This window comes from Phaeodactylum tricornutum, chromosome 10 (assembly GCF_000150955.2).
Source record: "Phaeodactylum tricornutum CCAP 1055/1 chromosome 10, whole genome shotgun sequence".
NCBI lineage: Eukaryota > Bacillariophyta > Bacillariophyceae > Surirellales > Neidiaceae > Phaeodactylum > Phaeodactylum tricornutum.
The window spans coordinates 872,960-892,816 of NC_011678.1; the positions used below are offsets into that span (position 1 = coordinate 872,960).

Consider the following 19,857-nt stretch of genomic DNA (forward strand, 5'->3'; position numbering starts at 1 on the left):
TGTGCGAAATTTTGAAGTCTGCATTGTATCCAGGGGGTACGCTACCATATGAGTGTTTGTGAGTGAATCCTCCTCTCGCTCTTGGTCTGGATCTACGTCCTCGGTGGTGCATGAGGTCTCTTGTATACCATTGGAAGATATGTGTTGCTTCGGTGGGGACAGTCTTTGACGAGGCAAGCCAGTCTGCAAGAATTCCTCGGGAACAAAGCTAGGAATCGATCGACCGCAACGACAGTTTTGAGAAGTACTGTCACACGAGAGTATTTCCGTCGTTGTTTCTTTCGCTGCCGCAACAAGCATCGAGTTGGGTTTCCCCGGAGTAGGGATTCTGGCTTGGATTGTGCGCCACAACGTCCCATACTTGGGTAGCAACGCCACCAAGCGCTGTTTTACCATGGCAAAGTCTTCGTCGGAAAGGTCGTTCTCTAGCATTGTCGTCGGCGCTACCATTGTAAGAATGGCAAAGAGCAGTGGGACACGCCAAAAAAAATTGTCGCAAAAGGGGGTGACATTCACCGTAAGAAATAGGTCGCGATTTTGAAATCAATGCACCAATGAAATCATTGGAGTCGATAGATGTCCGTTGCCGACAAGGAGCAACGCGTTTTGCAAAGTGCTTCTTGTGCTTCTCAAGTGGTACAACGGTAGGTCCGTCTGCCGCTATCCCGAGACAATGTCTGTCGCAGCGACACATAATCCATTTCGGTTTCCCTTTCACGGAGGGCGCCGGATTGGCCACCATGGATTGATTCGTTCGGTGGCCGACGTGTATTCTCTTTTTTGGCGGTTCACCGGCACTTTTAGCAACCCTCTTATCCTTGATTACAACAACACGGACCATCCTGACAGCATGTCGAGTGACGAAACGTATCTTGAAGCATTCATTGAGACCTTATCGACCCTGCCACACGAAGTGCGTCGGAATATGGACCTCATTAAAGATCTCGACAAAGCGAGCGGGTACGTGCTATACTAATTCTGCAGGATTTATCAGTTTGATGAATCGACCTTGAAAAGCATGCTGGTCTCACGTACCGAATGATATGATCTAAATACCGAATAGTGTCCGAGGGGAGACGTTGCGACAGCTACAGCAGCGGTACATTCACCAGGCCGAAGACAAAATGATGCAGCTCGAACTGGTGGAGCGAGAGGACGGTACACATGGCGTCCGAGTCATCGACGGAACTGAAGTCATCATTCCAACAACCTACGAGTTGGTGGAGTACGTACAGAATGCCGAATTGGAACGACAAATTCAGCAAGCGCAGGAGGATTGTTTGCAAAAGGCCGACGAGAAGATAGCCATTGCCCAACAAGCGCTGGATCGCATTGATGCTGTATGTCAACGACTTGATCACGACCTAGGGGCCATGGAACTGCTATTGCAAAACACGGGAGACTTTCAGACGCAAGAGACCAAAACTGCCAAACCCAACGATTTGGCGGCATGCCAAATCACACCCGAATCGGAATGGATCTTGGCCAAGGTCGTCACGTTCGACCCGCAAACAGGCGTGTACAAGCTCGCTGACGAAGACGTGGAAAGCAACAAACTTTTTACTTTGCCTGAATCGCAAGTGATTATACTCTACGCGATTGAAAAGTTGCGGGCGGGCGACAGCGTCTACGCCGTGTACCCCGACACGACCAGCTTTTATCCCGCTACCGTCGTGCAGGCCCCTCGCAAAGCCAGTACACCTTTTGTGACGGTCAATTTTGTGGACGATTCCGACGAATTCGGAGTCACGCATGACAAGTTTGTCCCGTTGAAATACACCATGCCGCCACCCTACGGATCGTAAACAAACCGTAGGGTGGCGCAGGGGAAGGACGAGGGATCGAGGTATTGTGGTGCATAGCATGCCTTTAGTGGGATTGAGGTCAACGCATATGTGTGTATGTGAGGTTGTTACTTCTCCAAGACTCACATGTTAGCGCGCTACAACCTGAAGCGTCGGTTTCTTCAACCACGTGCTCGAAATGGGTACGGCAAAACGATGGAGTGAAAATGGAATATGAGCGACTGTAGTTTGATTCCAAAATTAGCTATCGCAAACCAAAAGCAGGCGCTCATCCATTCACTGCAAATGTAAAAATAGAGTAACATAGTCAATTTTGTTCCTTGATACCAACTAACTGTAAGTCGATAGGTATCCCAGCCTTTCCCAACGCGTTATCCAAAAATTAGATTAATGACTGTAACAAAATGACCCCACTGTCAAAGAAAATCCTGCCCGAGGCCACAATCCGCTTGGATGAGCTTCTAAAAATACGTCTCGAAAACATTTTCGGCGCACCGTGCATCCTTTCGTTCACAGTTACTACTTCGAGATCAATCGAAAAGCCAGTCTTTGGAACAGATCGACACGACGTAAAGGCAGAGTTATTGTCTAGAAGAAAAACTATGGGTTGGTATCATTCCATGATTGCCGAAGGCCACAAAGCCTACGGCAACGACACGGGTGCGGCTTGTTCTATTGAAGGCGTCTGTCCATCCGCGTCACTACCCGTCGATAACCAAGCTACGGTGGTTTATCATATGGCTCAAAAATCCTTATGGGATGCTGCGCGGAAGCAAGGCAAGGTGTACTATCCACCAACGTTCGAAGAGTCGGGGCGAATAACCCGAGCTTCGGTCAACCCTGACGCTCTGCTGAAAATCGCCAATATCGCCTATCAAAAGGAGAAAGGAGAATGGGTTTGCTTGGCCCTAGACCCCAAAGCACTTGCAAAGGAAGGCATCGTCACAAGAATTGAAGAATGCGATGAGAAAGGTGGGATCGGTGAGAGTTGTCGTCAATTGCATGGAGGTATTCCAACCAGTACCCTGGGCAATATTATGAAAAGAGTGTACAATATGGAACGCAGCAAGGAAGGCTCTTTTATTTCTATTCCTGGTTTGATCGATGACAAAGAAGCATCTGATGTAGCGAGGCGGATGGAAATTCTAAGGCGGTTTGTGTAGATTCTTTGCGCATGGCGGGAAGTAGACCATTGGTATCCAAACAACAAGATGTACAAAAGAATCTGCGCTTGGATTAAAAGGTAAACGAGCGCCACGAACGAATTGTCCAAAACTGTTATTGAGGTTCACGTCTCTTTCAGTATTCTCATTGGAACTTACGCATCCTCGTAACAATAGCGGAAAGGAAAATTTGTACTCAAGTAAGGTCTCGTTCCAAACCCGAGAGATATATGCAGGTACTAAATATCGATTAAGACATCGCCGTCCAACGCACGCCTCCTTCGAAAGCCACGCACACGTTTCGAATCGACTGGCTGACCAACCATAATGAGGCCGACAACTCGATCGGTGGGCTCCGCACCGACTAGTTCTCGAAACGCTCTTGTCCGAATCACTGGGCCTGTTGCCCACTTGCTAGCGATTTGTTCCGAATGCAAGCTCAACAAAACATTCTGTACCGCAGCGCACGCGGCGGCGTAGTTCTCCATTTCCAGTTCGTTTGCCAGAGGGACGTACGGTAAGTCTTCATACTCAGAAACGGAATGGTTGTCTCCCGAATCCAGCACTGCGTCCCGCGAGGTAACGAGGGCGACCAAATAAGCAGGAATATGACGCCATTTGTTTCGCTTCTTTTCGGCTTTTTCTCTGATCGCTTCCGCCGAGGGACGCGCTTCCGGTTTCTTAGCTTTTTGATCACGAATGCTCACATTGTAAGCTATATCAGCAAGACGATCGGTACTTGCGGAGGGTGATATCATGCGTTTAAAGGTGAACGGTTCCGTTCGTTTGTGGTTCGGCGCGTTGTACCCACAAGAAGCGGCCCTACCCAAGGCGTCTCTCCAGTAAGTAAGGTCTTCTGGGGGTGCTAGTAAAAAGGAACTGTTGGATCGGCGCGTTTTCAGCATATTTTGAAAGAGCACAGAGATCTCGACCAAGCCCTCCCCCGATGATTCTTCATCGTGCTTGGCTATTTGTGCTTCTTCACTTATTACATAGGAAGAAGAGAAACGGTGCGGCACCTCACTTTGGTTTGTTGAGCCTACTCTTTCGTGGTCCCGTGGTGGGATTAACGGGGACGTCCGGGAACACAAAGAGGTATGGATCGAACTAAGGGGGCGAGAAGGTGTGGACTGGTGTGACAGAGAGAGAGGCTGCGATGTTGAAAGAGGTTTTTCGTCTTCTGCGTTCCAACCGATCAAAGCTAGCGGAGGACGTGACTGCATACGAGCTGCTGACGCAAACTGCTGCATCAAATGCGAACGAAAAGCACTCGAAGCGTTCATATCCCACAATCACTTATGTAACTGTAAATACAGGAACAGAACTCAATCGTTCCATTGTCAGTTTTCTGATCAAGCTGCATTCGTCCACGTCACAAACCCGAGAAGCTCTAGGAAGCGAAGATCGGGCTGACAGAAGGACTGTTGACGGCAGACGGGAAAAGTAGGGCTGTTAGACAGATACTACTAGCTTTTCATAAAAGACGTTAAACTTTAGGAAGACGTTAAATTACTTAAGGCCTTTTAAAAGCGGTTAAATTTTCGCCTAGCCAGCCGGACTTCTCACATTTTTGCGATGGGTGACAATCTCTCGCTTTCTAGCATTTTCCATTGTTCGATAGCCTTTGCCTTGATTTCACCATGAAGCGCATCAAAAATTTGAAAAGAAGTTCGTTTCAGGAGCCCATCCTTTCGAAGGAGTCCAGTGGGTCAATGGATCTCAGCGATGGCGACGAAAACGATGCTGGCAGTGCGAATGTGCTGACAAAGCGCACCAAGAATCTCGTTTTCAAGAAGTATATGCCCAAGTTCCGCAAGCTGGTTGACTGTGAATACGAAGATCCCAGCGCTTCTGCCTATGAGCCACCTCCCAAATTCTACTGTTCAATGAAGCTACCGGAAAAAGTTGAGGCCGCACAACCCAAGATATTTTCGCAGGCTTCAAGTAGAGACGCATTCGCACGGTTTCAGCGATTGGATAGTCCAGTGTCTCTGAACGAAGGACTCAATTCCCAGTTTCCTATGGACTTCAACAACAAGTCATCTGCAAGTAAGAGAGTAGGAGAGCCTCAGAGAGACGATTCTAGTGGAAGACAAGAATATCATCCTCCGACTTTCCCCATCAACACGTGGCAAGGCAAACGATGCTTCAGCGATCAGACCAAAAAGACCTTCGACGTCCGCGACAATAATATTCATTCCGAAATCGAAGCTTTGTTCAACAAAAATGCTGAATTGGAAGATGCGAGCGAGGCTGTGGCTAAATCTGATGAAGCCAGTGACGAATTTCGTCAGTTTGTATTCGACGAAAGTTTCAGTCGCATCGAAAATGTCACGGTCCAGAAAAGCGATTCAGGTGTCAGTAACTTCGTAGCATCTTCTGTTGCTGCATTGACCGCCAATTTGACGCAAAACATTCGTCAGAAAGCAACTCCAATGCAAAGGAATGGGAAGAAACCGATTTCGGGGCAGACGACGTCCACAACTAAGCTCTCGGTGAAGGAGTTGAAAAAAAGCTTCAAGGATTCTGCCTTTCACAAGCGTGCCTCGAAAATCGGGAACTCTTCGGCTTCGAATAGCTCTTCCTTCCGCCCTCCCCATTCTCTATCAAAACACAAGACCTGTTCGGTATCTAGCAATGGTCCGCCTTCGAATGCGTCAGTTGTCAGCTCTCAAACTGATGGAAACAATCCATTCTTTGCCAAAGATGACGCGACGGAAGTCGATCCTTTCGATTTTACTAGTGACGCTAATCATGATGATGTGGATTGGGATGTACCGTTGGAGAAAAGCGCAAAAACTTTGGAGAAAACGAAAACATTCTCATCAGCTTTTGCCGCCAAATTTGATAAAACGATGAACAAGCCGTCTAAAGTTGATAAAAGGATGATCAAGCCGTCCAAAGTTGCCCAGAATGTAAAAACGTCAACAAGCATGGACAACAATGCGTTGATCCAATGCATTCGCAATTCAGTATCTGATGTGCGATCCACAAAACCTGATCCGTCTCCTCGGGGTGCTGCATCCATTACGTCCTACATGGCCCGTAAAAGCCACAAGTCGAGTAAACGCAAGCCTTTGTTGAACGCTGGTGCCAAGGTGCCCAGGAACCCTGTAAAAGGCGATGGTCCCAAGGGTCTTCCGAATAACGCTATTCTCGGATCTATGCTTTTTCGGCATACTAGTCCAACACTTGCAAAGAGGTTTGATGATGACGATGAAGAGGCACTTTTACCAGATGTACCCCCAGCAATTTTGACTGCCGCGTCCACTGAAAGTACAGTTTCCAGTGTAACGGAAGAAGCAAGTTCGTTTTATCAAAAGAATTTCGAGGGTTGGAATAAGCAGGCATATGACGCTTTGAACCATTTCCATCGTATGCGCAAGAGTGATCCTAAACGTTACCGGGCTGGGGGTCGTCTTACGAGTGTAGAAGAGGAACACCGAAACATGTTTAGTGCTTAGACAAAGGCAGAATTCTTGCTCAGAATCAAAAGGCGAGCGACTGACCGACCGACCCAAAAATGTAGAAGAAAACAGCAAGTGTTGAACCACTGCCGATTGATGTGTTTGATCATCTGCTGGAAGTGTTTTGCAGTGGCTGATAGCTGTATTGTAAGCGCCGTAGAAGTGTCAATCTAAACAGTAGTAGGTACAGCAACGACCTACCATACTTGCCTAGTCTATCTAACTGTAAATAACATTTTCGGCTACATCCCTACCACCTTGGGTCTATTCAAAGAGTTACGATTTGCGAATCTAGCAACAGCTTTCCAGTAGCTAGACTGGCAATACCAAAACAAGCAACGATAGCATATACTCCGGGTAGAAATTTTATGTATACCTCTATTCTCTTACTTTCATCCCAATCCACCGAAGTCCATTATGAGCAGGGCAGGGCGTCAATGACGATTATAGTCACATATCCTGTAAAAAAAGACTTTTTTCTTGTGTTGCTTTTTCGGTATCTACATGCGACCACAGTGACGTTTTCGGTTCGTTCTATACCCCTTTACATTGTATCATTGTATCGCAAGCCGTGTTCCGACATTTTACGACAGCAGCGTCTTGACGGTTTCGACGCCAAGTAAGCAGGCCGCGTTGGCTGGGAACGCCCGTAGGAGTGCAGGCCCGAGTCCCTTGAAGAGGGCAGCTGGGCCTTCTCGGGCAAGGAGATCCTGCAACACATGCTGATAATTCCGGTATCGCGTTGTCGGGGCCGTCTGCCATCGTGACTTGATAACGTCCATAGGAATGGCGACAATCCAGTTGGCGACTCCGGCCATGCCGCCGGCCAAAAGCGTGACGAGAACGTCCGGTAGGGACGGCTCACTTAATCGTAGAGTGCGCTGCGTGGACTCGTATCCAGCAAAATAAGCAGCGTTCCCGGGTACATCACGGAGAATGGTCAAGCCTGTGCCGCGAAAGACAGACCGTAAACCGCCATCTCGATAGACCGACTGTAGACTGGAGGAGAATGTTGAATATTGCGATTTGTCAATCTGCATGAGACATTTGATCCGTTCCAAGGGGCCAATTACGAGAGCGAGCGGTACTCCAGAGCAGCCGCCAGCAATAGCGCTTTCTTTGAGTGTCAAAACGGCTTGGGGGGATGATTGGAATGTTGCGCGGCGCCGCAATTGCCAGGCTTTCGCAGCTTCGTAGCTGGAAAAGGTTATGGCAAAGGCGGGTACGACCGCGAGTCGTGGGGCAGTGACACCGGCGTACAGGCCAGCAAGTCCTTCCGCATGGGCAATCGAGCGCAACATACCCAGCGTGCCGACACCGTTACGGATAGGCATCATCGACGACTGTCTAGACGGAGCAGTAGTAGAAGCAGTGGACGCCGTCGCGGTGCCGATTTGTTGACGAACTTTAATGAGATCTATAGGATGTCCAACAAAGACGTTGCAGACGCCTACGTTTGGTTCATTTGTCAAAGTATCAGAGCGTAACATAGAAAGTGGCAAGACGAAAGGCACAATGAAAGACACTTGTCAGGGTACGACATTCCGGTGTTTCGTTTCTCATGCGTAGACACGGTAACACCTACCTCCTACCGCACCCGGGACAAAACCCAAGAGTGCAGTGGTAATTGACACTGCTTCCAAAGAAGAAAAGGCATCCGCAAGTGAGCATTCCACGAGTGAGAATTCCAGTCCGATCACCAACCCTTCCAAACTCTCAATCACGATTCTTGTCAAGTTGCATCGCCTTTTTGTCTCTCTCTTGGAAGCATTGTATTGCTGACTTACTCTCGCTCATTTCTTTGTGCAATGGCTTTGCTTTTACTGTTAACAATGGAATTCCAACCATGAATGAATGACCAAGTACGCGACTTGTTGCGGGAATTCCATGGATCGGAACAAGAGGACCAAATTTGAATCCTGAAGGAACGAAAGGGCCGAACCAAAACGATGCCCCGCCTGGCTTCCGATTCCTAATGTCCGGGTTCTTTATCCAATTCTGTCGATGTGTTTGCGCGCCCGTTTGGCGTCGGAGATTGGGTCACACATTTTATACCCTAACCCTGGGTCGTTTTGGGAATTTGCGAAGGAGTATGAACCGTTGTAAGAAGACTCGGAATCGGTAAAAGACCGAGGACAGACAACATGAGAATGTGTGACATTTCGAGACCCCACAACCCCATTTCCTCAACTACATGGACAAATCAAACGACTATGGTGTTACCGCTCGTCACGAAACTCGCTAGTATCCATCCTTTCACTCGATAATCGTGGATTGGTGGTTGTTAGCGGTCCATGGGTCGAGGGCTGACTGTACAGTGCAAACGATGGATCTTGCGGTCCGTAGCACTCATCTTTGCGGCGTTTTACGTCTCGACGATTCGCCGTTTGCACATCAATCTACTCCAGCCCGAGGCTGCTTCCGGTATAGATGGTAGCCTGACTGCGCGCACTTCCACCAGTACTAAGGAAGCTTTTTACCGACTGCAAAGCCTCCACGCCCAATCGCCACAAGCATTTATTCTGGATGACACAAAAGCCCACACGTCGAAGGAGTTAGACGCTCGCCTTCTCAGGGACCCCAAGCTCTACGTGCGCCCCTCTCCTTCCTACAAAATCGACTTTGACGATCTATGGGAAACATCACACGCGTCCAACACGTTCCCACCCTGGATGAAGGAATATTTTCGTTGGCATAAACAAACCCGCCAAGGGCTCAACCCTCAAAATTGGAAGACGACTCGGTACCTATTGGTCACTTGCCCCACACACTCACGGAAATGCGGAGGTCTTGCCGATCGTTTGGCCCACCTTCCTTTTTGTGTTCGCCTGGCGGCGCAGACACACCGCTTGCTCTTGTACCAATGGGGACGACCAGCGGCGCTGGAACAGTACCTACAACCACCTTCTCACGGCATGGATTGGCGCGTGCCGCCTTGGCTAGATCGGGCCTTTCGAGAAGATGGTAACAACGATCTCGTACCGCAGGCAACCGTCCAAGATAGCGTTCTGGGAATAGCGCTTGACACGGAAAACGTAACCATCGCCAACATTCGATTCCAGTCGCACGATCACGGGATGGAATACTACAATCAGTTTCGGCAACGAAACGAGACGGACTTTGTTCACGTTTTTCACGATCTTTGGCAGACAGTCTTTACCCCCGCACCTCGGGTTGCCGCCAAGCTTCAGAAGTTTTGGCAAACCCACCAACTGGCTCCGTACACCTACCCATCGGCACACTTGCGGGCGCTGTACGCTATCGATGCACGACCCTCACCACTCATTCGGAAGTGGGCCCGCAACGCCGTCGAGTGCTTGGCACAGTTTGGTGTGGATAGTGTGTATTTCGCGTCCGATTCTAGCGTAGCTATCAACTCGGCTGTCCGATTCGGGAGGGAGCGGCGTTTCAATGTTACGATTGTGAATACCGCACCGGAAGGAGAACGGGCCACGCCCGCCTTGCACATCGATAAGACAAACGATTGGCAACACCTTCCAGCGGCCGCTTTCGATCCCACATTTGTTGACTTGTACGCCTTGTCCTCATCGTCATGCGTCGGAATCAGCATGGGCGGGTACGGTCGATTGGCATCCTGGATCAGTCCCAATGTATCATGTTCCTTTGTCCATCATACGGCCGCTGGGGTCGTTCCCTGCCCGCTGCGAAAAGAAAAAAATGCACTCCCAACCCTTGCACGGCCGAGCCCTTGGCTTCTTCCACCCGTGTCGGAGAGCAACGAGCCCCACAGGTCTGCACTGAATGCCACAGTCTTTGCAACAGATATATTGGAGGGAACGTATCCCTTTCCACGGCGGCTGCAGGACATGACCGGAGACTTGTGGCAACATTCGACGATTCTACCAACTTGGATGAAAACATACTTTTCTTGGCACCGAGAACAAAGAAAACTGCTTCAACGCCACAACTGGCAAAATTTTCGCTTTCTGGTCATGGTCTGTCTGGAAAAAATTGAAAAATGCGGGGGCACGTCCGATCGGCTACGGTCGATACCGTTCATGATCCGTGTCGCGGCACAAACGGACCGAATTTTGCTCATTTATTGGGAGCAACCCTTTCCCCTCGAGTTCTTCTTGTTACCACCCGTTGGTGGAATGGATTGGCGGACGCCTCAGTGGCTGCGGCCAATTCTCCGTCAAGGTTCAGTAGGCGAGTCATCAGTCAGGAAGGTTGTTAAGGCCGCCAACAATAGAAGGCGAGTCATTGTGACAGCTAAATTGCAAGCACACGATCATGGCAGCCAGTACTACAACAATGAGGTAACCGAGTCGGCTGAGGCACTGGATGCCCTGCGACAACATTACCACGATACCTGGTATACCGTTTTTACTCCGATCCCAATCATTGCTAGACGAGTGGAGGATGATCTAGAGAGTATGCGCCTCGTCCCTGGGAAGTTTGCGGTTGCACATGTGCGTGCCAATTACGGAATCGAGCAGGTCGGGCGTGAGCCGGAACTCGTATTCAACTGGACGAAGAACTCGATAAATTGTCTGTCCAATCTCAACGTGAGTGGTCCCATATTTGTTGCCTCTGACAATTCCTACGCCAAGCAAGTGGCCGTTGACTACGGTAAAGAGCAACACATAAGAGTTGTTTCCCGCCTAGACGATGAGAAGGGAACACCACTCCATTTAGACTTGGCGAACTGGGAAATTCGAGATCCGTCGGAATACTATGATGTGTTTGTCGACTTGTATCTTATGTCTATGGGGCGGTGCATGACCTATAATATGGGAGGGTACGGCAAGTGGGGACAACTTATCTCGGGCCGGAACTTGACCTGCAGTGTCCGACATTGGACCAAGGGAGTGGGGAAGTTCACTGCCGATAAGGATGGTTGCGTTTGGACCGGGATGTCCGCAGAGGAAGAAGTCAGCGAATACAGGTTGCAGCGTCCTCTTTTCCTCCCTCCCGTGAAAAATGAATTAGAAGGAGGCAACCACATATACCTTGATTGATGGTTATCATACAACAGCTGTATGAAAGCAGCATCAGCAAGGTGGTCTAAAGCTGTAAGGTCAGGAATAAGTACTAAGGGCAACAACAGTGTAGTTTTCTAAAGCTCCTTAGTTTCGTTCTCCAGCGCTTCGATAGTGTGTGTATGCTTGGCGCTGCCCTTCATACGTTCCACAAAATCGGCAAACTTGCTCGAGCTCATAGCTCCTTCGAGCTTACTTATCGCAAGCATAACTCTGATGGAGCTCTTAATCCAGTCATTCAATCGCTCAAGTTCAGTGCCTGTCTTTTGGCCAGCTTTCTTATTCATGGTCTTTTCCAGGGGCTCCACAAACGTGTCGACAGCGTGCACGATATATTTTGGATGACGTGCACACATGGAAATTACTATCTGATGAGCATGAAGTTGAATATCTTCGGCATCTCCAAGGGCCTTTGCCAGAACCGGCATAAATGCAGCAACGTCAACGATACCTGGCAGCTTCTCCAAGCTAGAAGCGAAGATGCTAAGTGCAGCTTTACGAAGAGGTAGTGCGTCGTCGACCGTATGCGTGAAAGGGCCGAGATCGACTTTGCGCTGCTTTTTCAAGCTTGAAATGTCGTACAAGGCGGGTGTAATCGGGTCTTTGAATAGCCCAGCAACAAGTTGCGGCATGTGATATACTGTAGAATAAACCATCAGAAGAGCTGCAAGGCGCACGTGCAGCTCTTCTTGTCCCAGAAGCTGCTTCAAGAATGACGGCATATATTTCGACAGCTCGGAGGCGTCCACTTTCCCAGCGACTGCAAGTTTCACCGAAGTCGCCACAGTCCAGCATGCACGTGCATTAATCTGCGATCTACTGTCGTCATTCGCGACAACACCATCAGGTGCCTTGATGTCGGAGTATTGACAAGTCATATCATCCAGCTTTTTCAGCATACCCACTGGCTGAAGAACAGTTAGCGACCCCATACATTCGGCCACCATCGTCCGTACGCCCTCTTCTTCGTCGGAACAGTGCCTTTCCAACGGAGGCAAGATAATGTTCAGCCCGTCCACAACTCCTTCCACGCTGGACTGACGCGAGCTACATTGGATAAATTCACGAAGGGCCGAAAGTAGCAAATACTGTTGCTTCTTGTTTTCTTCGTCCAGCTTGCTGACAATCGTGGGCAGAAAGACAGCCGGTGATCCTACCGAAGCGTTGCCCAAAGCGTAAGCTGCCGCATTCTTTAAATCCTCTGAAGGTGACTCAAAATATCCGAGATAGACCGTCTTGAGCCGATCAGTGACTCCGGCAATCGAAGTTGTCTGCATCATACGACCTAAATCACCCGTCACAAGCAATGAAAGCTGCATTTGACGCAGCAACGATACTTCAGAAGGAGTACTAACTCCTTCTAGCGATGCAAATGTTTCCGACAACACCTTTCGCGCATTCTCAAAGGATGTGATAGATGTAATGGTAGCGATGCACTTGGCCAAATTGTAGATCCCGTGCTTTCCAATGGTCTCATCCAAGCGCTGGCGCAACAAAAACAGCAGTTCGTCGAACAAGACGGCATCGCTAACTACCATTTGACGAAGCAAAGCGAGCAAGGAATCCAAAGCTAAGTCTTGCAACAGAGCCGACCTCGAAAGCAACAACGCTTCTGCTAAGACGTGTGCCTTGACAGCTGGTCCGGCAGCAGGGCAGACTTGCAAGATTGACACCGTGACCCGCATCGCCAAGTGACTCAAATGCAAGTCACTATCTGCTATCAAGGGAGCCACCTCTTGGAGTACTGTCGAATACATAATGCCGTCCTCGTAGTCTGTCTGCGCTCCGTGATTCGAAATGACGATATCCATAGCTTCCAAAGCACTTTGTTTGGTCGACCGAGATTGCATTCGAAGAAAGCTGGACATAGTTGTGACAGAATTGGCAAAAATCGGTGACAAATCGACACGAACGAGTTCGTTAGCCGACGCGGCAATGGAAGACAGTGCCTTGATGGCAGCGATTCTGGTCGTTTCGTTACTGAGGCGTTCCAGCAAAAGAGAAAGGAGTCGGACTGTTTGATCCGTTGAGAGACTCGCATATAAGGAAGACAAGAGCGAAGCACAGGCTTTCAAGGCGCATTCCTTGATTTCTTGATCGACATCGTGAGCCGCCAACAATGGTTCCACGGCAGTGTATAGAATACCTGCTACCTCTTTGGTTTCTTTCTGGCGCGCAACCGCGTCGTCCGATTCAGTGTACCCCAAGACGTAGAATCGGGGTACCGCTGCTAAAGCTCGTAAGGCCTCGGCAATTACCTTGTACCATTGTTCCTGAACGGCTTGACTCAATTCAGGCAGGAGCAAGCTACGCAAGCTTTGTCGAACATGAATCGGATTGTGTGTGTGAGATGACAACATGGCATACACCAGCGAGAGAGCATCCAAGCGTAACGCCTTACTGGCACTCTCCCGGTGTAGGGCCGTATCAGAAGAGGCTGCTAAGAGTGCTTGAATGTGCCGAAAGACCGAAGCGATTGGCTGTGAACCTCCAACTCCTCCGGGGGCCTTACAGAGTGTCGCCAACAAGGTTAACGCACATGACTTGGACCGCTCGTTACCCTTTTTGACGGCCAGAATTATCTCGCAAGTCTTCACGACTTTGGGTACGTAAGTGCTGCGCAAGTCGATCACAAAAGGGGCGTTGCCGTCCTGCATAACCGAGCTTTCAGGATCGGTGGTCAACGCAACGACACCGGCTTGAGCAGCGGATATCGTCACCTGTAAAAGGCGGGTAAAGCAACCAATCACTCCTACGCGACAATTCTCTTCACGTTCCTTAAAGCGTCCCACGAGAGTGGCAGCCACCACTGTAGATTTGCTTCGACGAACTTGGTAGGAAACGGTCCAAAGTGAGGAGGGATCGTGCGATTTTGCTTCGACGACAGCTCTGAGAGCTCGGATTGCCGATCGACGGACTTTCCAAGATTCATCATCATCGTCGTCCTCCATATCATCATCTTCTTCGTACTCGTCCTCTTCTTCCTCCTCCAGCTCCTCGTCACCAGAATCATCCATGACTGCAGATTTGTCGTCGTCGCCATCATCATCTTCGCCGTACGAATAATTTGGGTCGTAACTCATGTAGGCAAGGGCTGCTTGAATGATCGACGTCAAGTGCGGTTCCACTTCCTTTGGACAGCGCAACACGAACGATTCAAAGCCCATGAAACAGGATTCACGCAACTCATTCGCCAAGGACGTGGTAGCCTCGTCATCACCTGCGAGAGTGCCTGAGTGAAGCTCTTCGCTGTCTGCGTCCTCATCTTGATCGTCGTCACCGGTAACAGCGTCGTCGGGATCGGTAAAGCGCAGGAAAATGGGCAGAATCCGATCGATTTGGGCCTGTCCGAGTCGGTGTCCGACGGCACCCGAAACGGTACACATGGTGCGAATTAAGGCACGGGTATCCCCAACTGGTTCGCTCGACGCACTACTGTCGTTGGTGGCTGCGGTGATTGCACTGCCGGTCGGTTTTTCGGTTGTTCCTTGAAGCGCCGAACGTGTTTTGCGACGACCTTCCTTCCCGAGACCACCGGCGCGTCCAATCTGACTCAACAAAGCCTCGACCATGCGCGTGAGGAGGGCATCGGAGAGTACCACTGACAGACACCCCATTGCGGTACCGGTTCGCTTGCGGATAACGGGAGATGGCGAGCCGAGACACGCCAAGCACATTTGTAGGATGGGTTCGTGCTGGCGGGTGACCGATACGGAGGAATGTCCAAAACGCGTGAGCAAGTCCGTGAGCACATCGAGACACGCCAGAACTATTTCGTCGCCGTCGGATCCTGTTGCGTTGGTATTGGCGTTTATATTGGCTTGGTTGGGGTTATGGGAGTTTTGACTTCCAACCCGAATCCCATCCAACAATCGTCCCACGAGTCGCTGCGAAACGCGATGGCCCATACTGGTGGGAATAGTTTTGACGAGAGTCCGCAGACCAATGGCGTACACATCCCGTAATTCCGATTTGCTCACGTCCAGGACTTGATCCGTCAAGGATTCGGCAATTTCCAAGACTTGCTCCTGTTGCACCGTTGTGAGGAGGACACCGAGGGTCTTGACGGCAATCGCCTGTACATCGTTGGACTTGTCGTGCAACAACCGCAGCACCGCTGTGCATATTTGTCGTTCCGTAGTGGCGTCCAGTCCCCCCGTGGGGAGATTGTGGTGATTGGCGGTGCTGTTGCTGTTGTTACGGTAGTTGGTGCTGATGCTCGCGGGGCTGCTGTTGGCACTGGAAGCTACACTCCCACTGCTGCAACGCTTGAGGACTTCACACAAATCCGACGTCGCCATGTAGCGTTCATCTTTGTCGTAGTGCTCGGTCTTTTTCAAAAGGGCAGCAATACTCACTTGTGGGGGCTGCTCGTGGCGACTGCCGACGGATCCGCGGCTTCCCGACATGATTGTTCCAGAAAATGCAGAAAAGTTCGATCGATGCTACCTAGAAATCTTCCAGAGCTCTCAAAGGCGTTGTTTACTCTTTTGCGAGCGACGGCAATAGGAAGGACTCGAAACGACAGAGATCGATCAATGGAGAGAAGAGCAGAGTTACTACTTGTGTGTCACGGTCAACAGTCGCTCATAAATAGAAATCCTGAGGGCTACCGGATTGCCAAACAGGTAACCTTCGCCGTGCCGTAGGGCGTCGGTAGGTAATCCTGCTATAGTCGAAATCCAAGTTAGGTGTTACTAAGTAGGGTTTCAAGCCCTCGAAGATCGCGCGCTGTTGCGATCGAGTCACTGAAAGTCAATCCGATCTCTCGTCGATATTCCGGGTATTTCCAGCAGGAGCATCCGGGGTTGGACACCTGGAGGTAGGTTACAGTTTGTCGACTCTTAACGGTAAAATCGACACCGAGATTCCCGGAGCCTTCCCGCCAAAATAGGCACGAACTAACGGTCGAGACCTTTGTCACCATGGATCCACACGTGCCGTACCGTACCGTACCGTACCTACTGTCAGAAGTGGTGCTCAGGGACAGAAGCATTCGGTGGTCCCCACAGTAGACTACCATGACAAAAGAACCGCTCACTGTCTGCTCTGGCTAGAAGCATTCCGTATCGAAGGGAGACTCGTAGCCTTCTGACGAGAGCCGGAAAATGACGCTTTGTTGGAATGATTGTCTTTAACGAGACCTTCAACAGACTAGGTTCAATATGTGGAACGAAAGTTTACGCGCGACTGTAGTTGCTTCTCCCGGTTACCACGCCAGCTTTATCCTCATAGTAAGAGAAATTTAAGTTTTTATGGCGAAAGTACTGTCCTTCATCTCAGCCACCCTAGCCGTTGGAGGCTTTTGCCTGCAGAATGTACTCGTGAACCTCCCTTGCAAACTCTCCAATGTATCCTACTGAGCGACTCTACCGCCAGAAGAAACTGTTAAGAAGCCATGATAATTGTATGGATCCTCTACCGCTACGGTTGGACGCCAGTCGGGGACGCACAAAGTCTTCAGATTGGGCGAGTGGTAATTGCTCAGTAAGCGAGATCCCTTGTACTTCCGATTGCATCAGAGACAAACATGAGCCTTTTACGCAGCCTTTAAAGATAGCTGGGTTTTGTCCTTTGGTGTCGACCTGCATGCAGTTTACGATTGCCCACGCCTATTGTCTCTCCTTGCAGGCATTACTGGGGCTCAAAGGCGCTGCCAATCTAACTCTAAAAGAGAACTTTCAATGAAGAACGGGACACGTGGCGTCTTCTGTTGTTTCATCAGGATGGTGGTTTGTGCGGTTGCCATGGCCTTCCTATCCATAAGTAAATCCCTACCAGTAGGCGTGTGTCAACGAATTATTGCGCCGTAAGCTCTTTGAGTCAAGAATGCAGTTTTTCAACAGAACCAGGATGGATGGAACAATGGACATTGCCTCCAAGTTGTCAGGTCTAGCTAGACTCGGCACAATGGTAGTTTTAAATTTTTTGCAGAAACGTTTGCCAACCGTAGTGGCGGTATGATTTGAATTTTACAGTTAGTCACCAACAGAAAGGACTCACTGTCAGGGTCACATGACCGTCCCGGAAAAAGTCAAAAACAACCAGAATGACGGTTGTCGCAAAAAACGAAAACCTCTTTCCGTTGAGCACAATATCGCGTAGTTACACACACACACACATATCTCAATTCTTGACGAGCATCATGTCGTCTGTAAAGTCGTTGGCTGGACTAGATCCTCTCAAGGACCTGTTAGGGGATGTGCTCACCCGTCTAGAAGCCTTGGAAAGCAAGGTTGGAGGCGGTGCGCCAATTGTCCCCTCTCCCCCCGCCTCTATGCCTCATGGTGGTACGTCTATTTCTATGAGACTCTATGCACTGCCGTCTCTAGCGCCATTCTTTGTCACGCTGCGCAGAATCATCGTCCGTAGTCAGTAGTTAGTTGAATTTAGAGCATTACTCATGCCAATTCCTCATCCTTTTGCAATCTCGTTTGTTGCAGTCGCCGGGGAAGCCCCTGCCGTCAAAGCCTACGACGCCTACGTCAAGAGTGCTGTCGTTCCTTTGGCACAAACGTGCGATGATCTCGGAGGTCTGAAGAACATGGGTCAACTGCTTCAAGACGCATGGGAAGGCGTCCGCGTCGTCGTTGTGCTCGCGTCCCGTTCGAAAGCGCCAACGGATGACTTGGCGACTGCGTTGGGTCCCCACTTGGCGGCCACGCAGAACGCCGTCAAGAGCATTCGCAATCTAAGACTAGACCGGGAATGGGACTGCCACTACAAAGCCATTGTCGAATTGCTTGCCTGCCTTTCTTGGATTCTGTACAGGGCACCTCAGGCCCTGCCAGCTGGTTGCGTCAAGGAAGCTTTGGGCAGCGCAGAATTCTGGTCCAATAGGATTCGTAAGGATTACAAGGGAAAAGATGACCAACAAATTGCCTTTTGCGATAATTTGAAAAAAGCTATTGCGGAATTGGTGGACTATATCAACGAGTATCACAAAACGGGCTTGACCTGGAACCCCCGAGGTATTAGTTTGGTCGAAGCCGCTATTCGACTCAGCGACGATCCCATCGAACAACCCGATCCAAAGTCACCTTTGCAGAAGCGGCATCCGACCCTGGGTGCCGTTGCTGGTGGAGGGAACCTACTCGGTCTCATGGGCGAGCTCAACAAGCGCAAAAATTCTGATGGCAGCTCGGCAGCAACGGGATTGAAACACGTAAGTCACTTTGACCCTCCGGAATCGCCATGTTCGGCACAGAATTTGACTGACACTGACCTGTCAACCGTCCATTGCAGGTTTCGAAAGATCAACAAACTTGGCGTAAGGAATACAAAAAGCCATCCGAAAATGGTAGCTTGCCGTCGGTTCCGGATTTGGAGGGACCCAAATCGGTGGCACTCAAGAAAAAGAAGACCCCACTCCAAGGTTTGCCAATTTTTGAGTACCAGGACCGAGGATTTAAATGGGTGGTCGAAAATCACACCAAGGAGTCTGTCATTCGGGAGGCGTCCAAGGACGGCATTCTGACTGTAGATACCACGGATTCGAAGCAGCAAGTCTATCTATACAACTGCGAAGGAGTCACAGTCATTGTCAAGGGCAAATTTAAATCCTTGATTCTCGACAAGTGCACGTCGTGTTCGGTCATCTTTGATACAATTATTTCGTCCACGGAAACAGTGAATTGCAAAAAGGTGAAGTTTCAGGTCAATGGAATTTGTCCAGCTTTTACAATTGACAAGACGGTCAACATTTTGATCTGGCTGAGTAAGGAATCCTTGTCGGTCACCAACTTTACGACCAGTCTGAGTTCGGAAATGAACGTGAGTTTTCCCGATGGAGAAGACGTGAAAGAGCTTCCTATTCCGGAGCAATTTGTGCACAAGCTTGTGGACGGTGTTGTGACTAGCGATGTGTCTGATCTCTATCACTAGGTACCACATCTCAGCCGGTGCCAACTAATTGTAGATGTTAAAAGACGTTATCACTTCTCCTGTTGCGCAATAGAGAGATTTGCATTTTCCAAGTCTATGGTCAATCGCTTACTGTCAATCGCAGATGACAACGCGGCGCCGATGTGGTCTGTGCCGTATCCTGAGGACTACTATCGAACGCATTGCAATGCCGCAGTCTGTAGTGTGCATTGGTGACGCTTGGCAGTAAAAGAGTCGCTGATTGGCTCTATCGGGATTAATGTTTTGGCGAGCTCACGCACAGGCGCAAAGGATAGAGATGGATGTCAATAAACTTGTTCTTTCGTTGGGATTATCTGCTAGGTATCGCTGTCATTGATTCCATTGTTTGCTTTGTTTGGAAGGCCGGCCCGGCCGGCCGGCTGGAAGAACACAGGATGAGAAATGTCCGACTGTGAAAGGAACTGACTGCGACTGCGACTGCGACGGCGTAGGATTGCCACACGTTTATGTATGCGTACGGCGGGTGTGCCAAGTGGTTCGTTTCACCTGTCCG

At 49.8% G+C, this 19,857-nt stretch overlaps 8 protein-coding genes across 8 annotated transcripts; 5 read left to right on the top strand and 3 right to left on the bottom strand.

The window, feature by feature from the left end:
- Positions 1 to 673: 673 nt before the first annotated feature.
- On the top strand, positions 674 to 1,805 carry PHATRDRAFT_36606 (predicted protein; the record flags this gene model as incomplete). Its single annotated transcript, XM_002180877.1, has 2 exons — positions 674 to 960; positions 1,064 to 1,805. The coding sequence occupies 2 exons, from the start codon at positions 674 to 676 to the stop codon at positions 1,803 to 1,805; spliced, it is 1,029 nt and encodes a 342-aa protein (XP_002180913.1).
- Positions 1,806 to 2,266: 461 nt separating this feature from the next.
- Positions 2,267 to 2,968, top strand: PHATRDRAFT_46605 (predicted protein; the record flags this gene model as incomplete). The annotated part of the gene is made up of 1 exon (XM_002180878.1): positions 2,267 to 2,968. The coding sequence occupies exon 1, from the start codon at positions 2,408 to 2,410 to the stop codon at positions 2,966 to 2,968; it is 561 nt and encodes a 186-aa protein (XP_002180914.1). The 5' UTR covers positions 2,267 to 2,407.
- A 239-nt stretch (positions 2,969 to 3,207) lies between these two features.
- PHATRDRAFT_36608 (predicted protein) lies at positions 3,208 to 4,251 on the bottom strand (the record flags this gene model as incomplete). Its single annotated transcript, XM_002181058.1, has 1 exon — positions 3,208 to 4,251. One exon carries the CDS (start codon positions 4,249 to 4,251, stop codon positions 3,208 to 3,210), a length of 1,044 nt encoding a protein of 347 aa, XP_002181094.1.
- Positions 4,252 to 4,549: 298 nt separating this feature from the next.
- PHATRDRAFT_46606 (predicted protein) lies at positions 4,550 to 6,688 on the top strand. Its single transcript, XM_002180879.1, has one exon. The coding sequence runs from the start codon at positions 4,609 to 4,611 to the stop codon at positions 6,430 to 6,432; it is 1,824 nt and encodes a 607-aa protein (XP_002180915.1). The 5' UTR covers positions 4,550 to 4,608; the 3' UTR covers positions 6,433 to 6,688.
- A 97-nt stretch (positions 6,689 to 6,785) lies between these two features.
- On the bottom strand, positions 6,786 to 8,232 carry PHATRDRAFT_46607 (predicted protein; the record flags this gene model as incomplete). Its single annotated transcript, XM_002181059.1, has 3 exons — positions 6,786 to 7,885; positions 8,021 to 8,068; positions 8,223 to 8,232. The coding sequence occupies 3 exons, from the start codon at positions 8,230 to 8,232 to the stop codon at positions 7,020 to 7,022; spliced, it is 924 nt and encodes a 307-aa protein (XP_002181095.1). The 3' UTR covers positions 6,786 to 7,019.
- A 497-nt stretch (positions 8,233 to 8,729) lies between these two features.
- On the top strand, positions 8,730 to 11,417 carry PHATRDRAFT_36611 (predicted protein; the record flags this gene model as incomplete). Its single annotated transcript, XM_002180880.1, has 1 exon — positions 8,730 to 11,417. The coding sequence occupies one exon, from the start codon at positions 8,730 to 8,732 to the stop codon at positions 11,415 to 11,417; it is 2,688 nt and encodes an 895-aa protein (XP_002180916.1).
- Positions 11,418 to 11,515: 98 nt separating this feature from the next.
- On the bottom strand, positions 11,516 to 15,847 carry PHATRDRAFT_46608 (predicted protein; the record flags this gene model as incomplete). Its single annotated transcript, XM_002181060.1, has 1 exon — positions 11,516 to 15,847. One exon carries the CDS (start codon positions 15,845 to 15,847, stop codon positions 11,516 to 11,518), a length of 4,332 nt encoding a protein of 1,443 aa, XP_002181096.1.
- Positions 15,848 to 18,908: 3,061 nt separating this feature from the next.
- PHATRDRAFT_13047 (predicted protein) lies at positions 18,909 to 19,322 on the top strand (the record flags this gene model as incomplete). Its single annotated transcript, XM_002180881.1, has 1 exon — positions 18,909 to 19,322. A coding segment is annotated over one exon (414 nt), but the record flags the coding sequence as incomplete, so codon positions are not given.
- Between the last annotated feature and the right edge of the window lie 535 nt (positions 19,323 to 19,857).